The 11,788-nt window shown below is 24.8% G+C and overlaps 1 protein-coding gene across 1 annotated transcript in view; it reads right to left on the bottom strand.

Annotated features, from left to right (window-relative positions):
- Window positions 1-5,832: 5,832 nt before the first annotated feature.
- The window catches only part of LOC117170010 (bestrophin-4-like), a 66,977-nt gene continuing 61,021 nt past the window's right edge, over window positions 5,833-11,788 (bottom strand). The window contains exon 9 of the mRNA XM_033356524.1: window positions 5,833-6,872. Within this exon, the coding sequence (XP_033212415.1) occupies window positions 6,533-6,872 (340 nt within the window). The 3' untranslated portion in view covers window positions 5,833-6,532. The remainder of the gene's footprint in view (window positions 6,873-11,788) is intronic.

The following is an 11,788-nucleotide window of genomic DNA, read 5'->3' as shown; positions in this document are numbered from 1 at the left end:
ACGTAGTTCAAAATTCTCTCAAAAGCTGGAAAATTGGGTGATTTTTCACGAAAATAGGGAAACAATAGGGGCATGAATTCTTTTTAATAAAATTAATGTAAATGGCGCATCTTAAATTCAGTATGAAACATTTTAAATTCCTAATATTTCAAATCGAAATATTAGTATTGTATTTTTAATCCAATGCGTACTTGAATTATCAACCGAAAAAGATTTTTCTACCAAAATAAATAAATTTTTACCGCAAAAGACGAATTTTCAGCAACAAAATTCATTTTTAACCAAACAGTTGCATTAACAACCAAATAGTTAAAATTTAAAGCAAAAAAAGTTATTTTTCAACCAAGAAACATACATTTTTAACCAAGAAAGATGAATTTTCTACCACAAAAAAAAAAAATTTCAATACAAAAGGACATTTTAACAAAATAGTTGAATTTTCGAATTAAAAATGTGACTTTATCAAAATAGTTGAATTTTTAAGCCAAAAAGGCGATTTTTTCAGAATACGGTTGAAATTTCTAGCCGAAAAGGTGAATCTTCACCAAAAAAGTTCATTTTCAATCTGCAAAGATAACTGTTCTACTGTAAATTATAAATTTTAAAACTAAAGACGAATCTTTAACAAAATAGTGTCATTATCAAGCCAAAATTTTTTTTCAGAATACAGTTAAAATTTCACCTTAAAAAGTTGAATCTTCACCAAAAAAGTTCATTTTCAATTCAGAAAGATGACTTTACTACTATAAATGAAGAATTTTTAACCTAAAGCGAATTTTTAACAAAATAGATGAATTTTTCACTAAATGGTCTGGATTATTCAAACAAAAAAGATTAAAAGTCAACCACAGTTGAATTTTTAAGCCAAAAAGACGAATTTTCTAAAAAACAGTTGAAACTTGAACCCGAAAAGTTAAATCTTCATAAAAAAAAGTTAATTTTTAAACCAAAAAGATAAACTCATCTACTTTGAACAAATTACTTGATTTTTCAACCAAAAATATGATTTTTTCACACAATAGTTGAATCCGCAAACAAAAAGGATTAATTTTCAACCTTGCAGTTGAATTTTAATCCAAAAAAGGTGAATTTTCAACCAAGAAAGATGACTTTTCTAGCATAAAAAAAAATCAGTTGAATTTTCGAGCCAAAAAGACGATTTTTTTTAAGAATACGAAGAATATAGTTGAACTTTTAACCTGAAAATTTCCACTAAAAATATGCATCAGCGATAAAAATTTCTTAAAAAGATGTTAAACTTTCAACCAAGAAGTCAATTTTTCAACTAAAATATACAAATTTGTTAACAAAAAAAACGAACTTTCAACAAAATTTACGAATTTTCAACCAAACTGTTGAATTTTTAAATAAAAAAAAAATTTCTAAAAAAAATGGAATAATCAAAATTTTTTATTCAAAATTTTCAACTAAAATGATGTATTAATGGCAGATTAGTTTTCAACTGAGTAGTTAAATTTTCAACCAAAAGGAATTAAAGATTAAATTTCTACGGAAAAGAAGAATTATCAACAAAATACAATAATTATCAGCTAAATTTTAGAATTTTTAACTATTGAAGATAGATTTTTAATTAGAAAATATAACTTTCGAACAAAAAATGTATTAATTTCAATTTACGTCGAATTTTAAAGCTAAACTAGCTAATTTTTACAAAACAGATCAATTTTCGTAGTTGATTTTTCAACCAAGGAATATGAATTTTTTCACAAAATAGTTGAATCCTCAACTAAAAACGAATTTATTTTCAACCGCAAAGTTGAAATTTTACGCAAAAAGAATTCAAGATGAAATTTCTACATAAATGAACAAATTTGAACAAAATACATGAATTATCATTCAAATTGTTTAATTTTCAAGTAAAAAAGATAAATTTTGAATTTAAAATATTTTCAATCAAAAAATGTATTAATTGCATTTTCAGTTAAAAAAATTAATTCTTAATAATAAGAAAAACTAATTCTCATTCTGCTGGATTTAACCAAAAGACGAATTTTTAACTAAATAGTTGTACTCACAATAAAAAATATTCATTTTCAACCACAAATTAAATTTTTTACCAAATGTTTGAATTGTCAAGCTCACAGGAAAATTTTCAACAAAACAGATCAATTTCGTAGTTGATTTTTCAACCAAGAAATACGAATTTTCAACAGAATAGTTTAAACCTCAACTAAAACCGATTAATTTTCAACCGAACGGTTACATTTAGATCCAAAAAAATTAGCAATTGAATCACTACAGGAAAAAAAATTTCAACAAAATAAATGAATTTTCAGTCAAATTGTTGAATTTTCAACTAGAAAATATCGATTTCTAATTAAAAATATCATAATCGAACAAAAAATGTAATAGTTACATTTTCAATTGTTAAAAAACCTTATTAAAAAAAAATAAAAACGAATTTTCAACCTTTCGAATTAAACCAAAAAGGTTATTATTTAAACAAATAGTTGCATTTTTAACCAAAAATATGAATTTTCAAACAGAAATTTAATTTTTTACCAAATGATTGAATTTTCAAGCTAAACAGAAAATTTTTCAACAAAACAGATCAATTTTCGTAGTTGATTTTTCAACTAAGAGATACGAATTTTCAACAGAATAATTTAAACCTCAACTAAAACCAAAGAGATGAATTTTCAAATAAAATTATGAATATTAAACAAACAAAAAAAGAATTTTTCACAAACTATTTCAACTCTGAACCAAATAGTTGAATTTTTGACCAGAAAAGCTGACGTTTTAAACAAATAGTTAGATTTTCAACGAGATAATTAAATTTTTAATTAAATTGTATATTTTGCCCTCACCCCTCTCCTAAAATTGGTAACGTAGTTTATGGACAGCCCCTAAAAAATCGTCTTTGTACAGAGCGATAAAAAATCCAAGTTGATTTTATAAAACGATTAATACTGTGACGTTCATATCCACACGGAACTTCAAATCTGCTTGCTTTTCAATCCATAAATAATGTTCGGAATGTGCGTTTCTGTCAGTTTTTAAAAAAAGCATTAAATTCTCGATAAAAAGTTATATTTTATTATAAAAAGCGAGGTTTCACTGGCGATTCACAAAGGCACATTGATCATGAAAATTAAATTGATATTTCAAAAAGATTTATAGTCTGAAAAAAGCTTGCACAGATCCGTGGAAATTGAAACTATAAATACAGGAGACCAAAAGCCTTCCGCTCTAATAAAGCATTTCTTCTCAAGGAATTGTTCTACCTACTTATAGGCGAATTAAAGCTACAGAGTTCGGTAAAAATGAAACTTTTCTACTTAAAATCTACGAATCGTTAAATTTGTACAAATTTTGGGTCGAGCGAAGGGATTTCTCGTATCTGAGCGTAAAAAATATACTTTCCAAGAAAGGCTTTGTGACGTAAAAAAAGCTGCGCTTGTAAATAGCGCTTCGCCACTTTCAAAATAATAAATCCCTTCAGACACGAAAGCGTTTTCTTAAAATTACAAAAAGTTCTTCAATTATTTTAGATCCTTAGTAAATAGAATAACAAAATCAGACAGGACGAAATTCTTCCCTGATAGGAGCGAGAAGAAAAGAGCCCTGAAAATATTTTCGTGCGATCGTAAATGTGATTTTTATAAATATTATTAAGTACTGGAGAAAATTATTGTGGAAGTCAGTGCATAAAACAGGTTGCCAATAAATTTCTCGAAGTCATTTACAATGATTTTCAATTGATTTCAGCTAGATTCATTGACCTACAGAATTAGGCTAGAGGAGAAAGGGCGATTTAACAGAGTGGCCGAAAAACTTAATTTTCAAAATTCCCGGACTTTTCCCTGACTAATTTTGTAATTTTTCTGACCACTAATATTTAAATATCCAAATTTTAATCTTGTAACATTTTTAATACAAAAAAACTCATTTCTAACCCAAAAAGGCCAATGTTCTTTCGAAATTAAAATAATTCAAAGGATTTCAAATAGATTGAAAAAATAAATAAAATAAAGAAACGAAAAAATCTGTTAATTTCAGTAAAATTAGAGCGATGACAAATTAATAAGGATTCAGTATGAATTCCAAATAAATTGAAAAAATAATTGATCTCTTCAAATCTTTGAAAAACTATGAAATTCTTCAATTCCTGAAAATAAATTCTTTAAAATTCATTAAAATATTGGTTTTTAAAATCCCATAAAATCATTCAAATCTTCAGAAATCTTAGAAAATCGCTGGGAATATTTTAAAGAATCTCAACAGGACAATTTTTTTTTAATTCCTTAAAAATCATTAAGAATCCGTGCAAATCCCCTGATGTTTTTTTAATTTGTTTGAAATGTCCTGTAATTTTTCAAAATACCATAAAATATTTTAAACATTCGGAAATTCTATCCAATCAAATTCCAAATCCCTTAACATTTTTTCAAGCTCTTGAAAATTCCTTGGAAATTTTAAAAGTATCCTAGAATATTGAAAATTCTTTGAAACTTTTGAAATCTCTTTTGAATTGTTTTTTTTTAAATACCCCAAAATATTTTAAATCTTGTAAGATCACTTTAATTTATTGACATTTATTAAAAATAACTTAATGTATTTCAAATCCTTTAAAATATTTTGAAATTCCTTGAATTTTCGTTTATTCTTTTTCTAATTGGAATCTTTTAAAATACCCCAAAATATTTCAAATCTTATGAAATAACTTGAAATTATGGAACTTTATTAAAAAATAAACTAATATATTTCAAGTCCTTTAAAATCTTTTGAAATTCCTTGACGTTTTTTAAAGCTCTTTAAAGATCTTGATTTTCTGCAATTTATGAAAAAACCTTAAAATATTTAAAATCCTTTGAAAACTCTTTAAACTTTTTAAAAAACTTAAAAATGCGTTAGGAATCTTTTAAAATAGGTACCAAAAAATATTTCAAATACTTTGAAATGCCATTAAATTAGTGAAATCAAATGAAAATATCCTTGAAATATTTGAGAATAATCTCAAATATTGCAAATTCTTTTAAATCTTTTAAAATGTCTTCAAATTGTTGAAATAAATTTCAGAAATTCCTTGGCATGTTTTTTAATTCTCTAAAACATTTCAAGTACATAGAAATATTTTGAAATTCTTTGGAACAATTAAAATTTGAATATTTTTAAATACACTAAAATATTTCAAATCTTTGGAAATCACTTCAAATTTTTGAAATCTATTAAAAACCCTTAAGATATTTAAAATTCTTCAAAATCATTTTAGATTCCTTGAAAATTTGTTAATCTACTTTAAATTAGAATCTTAAAGAATTTTTTAAATCCACTGAAATTTTGTAAAACTCTTGATTTTTTCAATTTTTAAAAATACCTTACAATATTTCAATCCTTTAAAATCTCTTGAAACTTAAAAAAAAAATGTATGAGTTGGAATCTTTTAAAATAGGTATCAAAAATATTTCACATACTTCGAAATGCCATTAAATTAGTGAAATCCATTTCAAATTCTCTTGAAATATTTTGAAATAATCTCAAATATTACAAATTCTTTCAAATCCTTTGAAATTCCTTCCAATTATTGAAATAAATTAAAAATTTCTTAGCATATTTTTTAATGCTTTGAAACATTCAAAGTCCATTGAAATATCTTGAAATCCCTTGAAACTTTTTAAATTTCTTTCAAATTGGATTCTTTTCAAATAGAGAAAAATATTTTGAAATCTTTTGATCTCACTTCAAATTATTGAAATCTATTAAAAATATCTTAAGATATTTCAGATCCTTAAAAATCTGAAATTTCGTGGAATTTTTGAAAAATCCCTTCAAATTAATTCTAAGAAATTATTTTTAAGTTCATTCAAATTAGTCGTAATCCTTTAAAATAATTCAAATTCTTGGTGAAATTCCTTGGAATCGCTTAATATAATCTTCGAATCATTAACAAAATCCCTAAAATATTGCAGATCCCTTGAATTATTTTGAAATCCCTTGAGTATTTTTAGATCTCTTAAAAATTCTGACATTTTTTAATATACCCTAAAACTTTTCAAATTCTTTGAAATACCTTTAAGTTCTTTAAATCTATTAAAAAATACTAGGAAACTTTTGAAATACCCAAGAATATTTCCACCCTTAAATTCATTAAAATCCTCGGAAATCTTGTAAAATACCTTTTTTAAAAAGAGAAAAAAAAAATTTCTTCTTTACGCCTGGGAAAATTTTAATTTATAAATAAATATAAGATACCTTAATTATTAGGCTCTGCCTATATTTATTTATAAATTAGAATCTTTTAAAATAGCTGAAAATAATTTCAAAAGAATCCAAATTCCCGAATTTTTTCTGATTTCCAGATTTGCGGCCACCCTGTTTAAAAACAGCCTTATGTTGACTATATGCCTTAAATAATGAACTCCTCAAAATGGTGCTCTGAAAAAGAGTGGTACGATATTAGGATAAAAAAAAAGTGCACTTGAAAACAAGTGTCTCTTTGAATCACAAAGGCGTGTCCTTCGACGGGTACGGCGAAAAAATCCTTAAAAACTTATGCGCAAATTTAAGACTACACCGGACCTGATTCGGTTTTTATATTGTCACTTTTCGCTGACTGCATGGCGATTCGCGAAGCGTTTGCAAGCTCTGTGAGAATAAGATTGTCTGTGTCGCCAAACTCAGCCGAGTCTACACTTTCTCTATTGCTACTGATGCTCCTTGCAAGCTTGATGAGAGCTTTTTGCTTTCTCTCTTTTAATCTTTCGGACTTGAGCCTCGTGAATTCGTCAACGGAACTGTCAGTCGATTGATTAGAAACTATACTTTCGTCATCTCCTCCCTCTTCATTCAAGTCACTGGTAAAGCCTTGAACTGGGTCATACACTCCACTGGACCTCGCAGATTGATTTCTGCAAATTAAATCAATTTCAAATTGGAAAATCATTAAATAGATACTCGATTTAAAATATTGGTTAGATTATAGAATAGCTAGTACCACCCTTTATTGAGTGGAAATTGTTTTTTTTCTTCAAAATCAAAGTATTGCAACATGAAATTGAAGTAAATTTGAAGCGATTTGTTAAAATAAAGCATACATATGTTCAAGGTCTTTCTGAAAGATTACGGAGATCCTTAGAAAATTTAATATTAACGTTTATTTTAAAAATAACCATACTTTAGAAAAATTGTTGAGTAACAAAAAAGATTCAGAAATAATAGAAAATCTGTTTAATGTGGTTTATTTAATAAAATGCAATGGTTGTCAAAAACACTATATATAGGTGAAACTAACAGGAGATTGAAAAGTAGAATTTACGAACATAAAAGAGATTCTTACAACATTCGTGGAAATTTAATCATGCTTTTGATTTTGCTAATATTAAAATCTTGGCCAGAGAAAATAATACTTTTAAAAGACGCATAATTGAATCAATTTTTATTAATAAATATGTCAGCACTTCAATATAAATTTAAAAACTGAAATATTGAATATAAATCAAATTTATCAAAGAATTATGCATTAACCCCCTCCCCCTTTTTTAAATTCTTTTTACTTAAATCAACTTAATTTATTCAATCTTATATTCTCAAGCTTTGATGCGCCTTTTCACCAGAGTTTTATTAATATTTGTCACCTCTGCAATTGCGACAATCGTTTCAATTATGTGACATTTTCATAAATTATTGGAGCCTCTCCAATATCTTTGAGGCTTCAATCAATAGAAATGTTTATTATTTTTAAAAATTGTTTTAAATGACGCTGTTTTTTTTTTTAATATGACATTGCTTTTTGACTCAGGTATGTTTCAAAATAAATTTTTTATTTTGTTCAAACCAATATCCTTTTTACGACACTAATTATTACAACGCTTGCGCTCATATATTTTTTTTATTAAATTATAGATATGTATATCGACTCTTGAAATTAACCCACAGTGTTGATCGAAACGTTGAGGATTTAAAAAAAAATAAATATGTTTTCTACATGTTCTTTCGGATGCTCTTATTTTGACTTTAGCATTGACCGTAAGACCGAATATATTGCTGAATTTATCTGAAATACTGATTGATTAAAATTATTGTTAATTGCATTATTACAGCGTGTCAAATATAGGTCTATCAAAAATTTGAATTTTTGTCATATTGTTTTTTAAATAAAATGGAACATATTTTATGAATTATTTCCATCAGTATAAACAATTATAAAAATTTCATTTGAAATTTTTTTAAAGTTGGAAAATGGGTCGAGGTGCTTTAGAATTTGAAACGACTCCTTCTTTAACAACTTTAGCAACTCTTTATTTTTATTATTTTAAGTAAAATGGCTTATATGAACAAACAAATAACAGCAACATATGTCAAGATATTTAAATAAAAGTTCAAATTACATTTATAACTTTTTACCTTGCCAGGAATTGTAAAAGGACTTAAACGTTAAGTTAAATACGGCAAATTCAAATTTTTGGAATTTACTCGAATTTACTTTAATTTCATGTTCCAATAGTTTGATTTTGAAAAAAAAATCCAGGAAATAAAGGGGGGTAACAGCTATTCTAAAATATAACCAAAATATTTAACAAACTAGTATCATCAATCAAATTTTTAATATAAAATAATACTTTCGATATCTTCTTGTTTTTTTAACTTCACTAGAAAAAAGTGTCCATTTTTCCAACATTTTGTGATAGATTTTAGACAAAATCTTATATGATTTGAGAACGATATATTTGATTTACAAAAGTGTATTTATTATGGTGAGAAAATTCCAGTAAATTCAATATGAATGACACCAATTTTTTCACACACTTATAGAGTTCTGAGCTTTTTTATTATAAAGTTTACCTGCTTTAGCAGAAATGAAATTTTTTTTCGTTAAAAATTCAACTCTTTTTTTAGGGTTCGTCTTTTTGATTTGAAAATTCACCTGCTTTAGAAAAAATTACATCTTTTTTGTATAAAAATAGAATTGTTTTGTTAAAAATTCAACAATTTTGTTGAAGTCATACTTTTCGGTTGAAAATTCTGCTGCTTTGTTGAAAAGTTTAATAATTTTAGAGAATTTACTTTTCTTTAAAATTAAGATTTTTGTGTTGAAAAGAGAACTAAAATCTTTTTTTCGACGAAAATGAAGCTATTTTTGAGATTTTTTTATTTTAAAAATTCATCTTTTTCAAGAGAAATTTTATCTTTCTTGGAAAAAATGCAACTTTTTGGTTAAAAATTAAACTATTTCGTAAAGAGGCATATTTTTTTGTTAAGAATTCTACTGTTTTGTTCAAAATTTATACTTTGGTGATGAAAAATGAACTGAAATATTTTCTGGATGAAAGTTCCGCTTATAGAAAAAAATTTGATTTTTATTACAAATTCATCTGCTTTAGTACAAAATTGTTCTATTCTTGAATAAAAATGCAACTATTTGGTAGAAAATTTAACTATTTTGTTAAAAATTCATCCTTTTTGACTGAAAAATTCGTCTTTTTGGATTGAAAATTCAATTTTTTTCGTAAAAACTTATTTTTTTTACAAAAATTAAATTTTTGATGTTACTGATTTAACTGGAATCTTTTTTGGATGAAAACTCAACTTTTTTTGTAATAAAAAATTCTTCTGCTTTAAGATAAATTTCTTCATTCTTTTTGGATAAAAATACAACTATTTGATAGAGAAATCAACAATTTTTTTAAAAAGTCATCCTTTTTACTTGATTATTCAACTAATTTGTTTAAAACATTTGGTTGAATCGCTTTCTTACGAAATCAATTTTTTTGTTCAAGAATTATATTTTAAGTTGAAAAGTTATCTCGTTGGTTAAAAGTTTAATTATCTTGCTATAAATTGATCTTTTTTAATTGAGAATTCAACTACTTGGGTCAAAGTTAAACTACATTGTGAAATTTTTTTCTTGAAGGCTTATGTCTGGTTGAAAATTTAACTGTTAGTGGAAAATACTTCTTTTTTTTTGGTTTAGAATTCATTTTTTTAAGATCGACAATTTTCACTTAAAAATTCGCGTTTTTTTGTACAAAATCATTTTTAAGTTTGAAATTTTCTTTTTTTGCGTAAAAATGAATCAGTTTCGTGTAAAATTAATTTTTTGTTGAACAGTCATATGTTTCGTTTGAAAATTGAATTTTTATTAAGAAAATTTGTCTTCTGGTTTGAAGGTTCAATAATTTAGATAAACTTTTATTTATTTGTTGAGTAAAAAATATTTATTTATTGGAAATTCGTCTTTTTGATTTAAAAATTCTTTTCTTTTGTTGTATAAATTTAATTTTTTTTCTTAAAATATAAACTATGACACTTTTTCGTCGGTAATTTGTCTTTTTAGGTTGAATATGTCTGAGCTAGAAAATAATTTATATTCAACTCTACTCACTTACAATTCTTTAAAATTAGAAGATTTGTTTCATTTACAAAATATGACTCACCGCGTGTGTAATAATCTGACACAATAAATTTAATATTTTTCTAGGATTTAAAAATATTTAAAATACAATTGCAAGGTATTTCCGGATGAACTATTCATTAAGGTAGAATTAAATTTGCCTATTTTAATTTATTTTTATTTTCTACAAGATTCCATGTACATTTAATTTATTTATGCAGAGTATTAAATTATTTTGCTTTTATATCAAAATTGTATTTTTAAAGTTCAAAAGTAAGAAAAATGTTACATTTATGTGCATGAAGATACTGAGAAAAATGCATGATTTATCATGTAAGATTTTTTTTAATCAAGAAAGACGCATACAAGTGCACGGCACAATTTTTATTTATATTTGACATGCGCACAAGTAACTTTATTATAAAACAACAGTCGAAATAGTATTTTTATAATAATTAGAAAGTAGCCATTTAAATAATTTTTCAGCGCATTATTTAGATTTGATTATTTAACTTTTACTAGTTCTAATAAAAATGCGAGCTTCTCCAGAGTGCCTACTCAAATTCTAGAGAAAAATTCCCTGACAAATCGAGGTTTTTTTCAGGCATAATTTTTATAGTACAGAGCTGTTTAAATATTTTGTGATTTTGTATACAATTTTCTACAAAAAAGACAACTTTTAAACCAAATAAATGACTTTTTAACGAAAAAGTTGAATTTTCTAATAAAATAAGGCAAATTTTCAACAATTTAGTTGAATTTTGAGCTAAAAAAATAATAATTTCAAACCAAAAATTTAATAATTAAATTTTTGGTTAAAAAGACTAAATTTTCGCACAAAAATTCCACCAAAAATTTTTTAACTAAAATTATGAAAAAAATTAAGCCGAGAAAGAACAAAAACTTTAGGCAAATTATAACTTGAAGGAAAAAAGAAATATTTTTTGAGGCAAAACAAAAATTTTTAATGACTATTTTTGATAATTTCAGATGTGTCGAAAAAGAATCTAGAAAATTTCGAAGATTTTTTGTCTATTTTACAGGATTATACCAAATTGAAGAAAAAACTTGAATTTGTATAAACGATATTTGGAACTATTGAACACTTAGAAAACATTTTAAAAAATTTTATGAACTTTCGAAAATGCTTCAAAGTTTAAAAATATTATTAATCACTTCAAAACTTTTTAAAATCCTAAATATCTATTAAACTGTCTCAATTTATTCTTAAAATTGTCTTAAAATATTCCGGATTCATTTTTAACAATTGTGGAAATATTTCACAATGTTTTAAATTATTTTTTAACATTCTTTTCAAAATAATTTTTCAAAAATTTTTTTCGAAATCTTCAAAAATTTACATCTTGTTTTACGTTTGTTCAAATTTTTAATTATTCTCGAAATTTTGTAAAAACTTTTAAAAATTGGAAAAAA

Source organism: Belonocnema kinseyi, chromosome 3, assembly GCF_010883055.1.
Source record: "Belonocnema kinseyi isolate 2016_QV_RU_SX_M_011 chromosome 3, B_treatae_v1, whole genome shotgun sequence".
Taxonomy (NCBI): domain Eukaryota; kingdom Metazoa; phylum Arthropoda; class Insecta; order Hymenoptera; family Cynipidae; genus Belonocnema; species Belonocnema kinseyi.
This window is presented reverse-complemented; position numbering and strand designations above follow the sequence as displayed.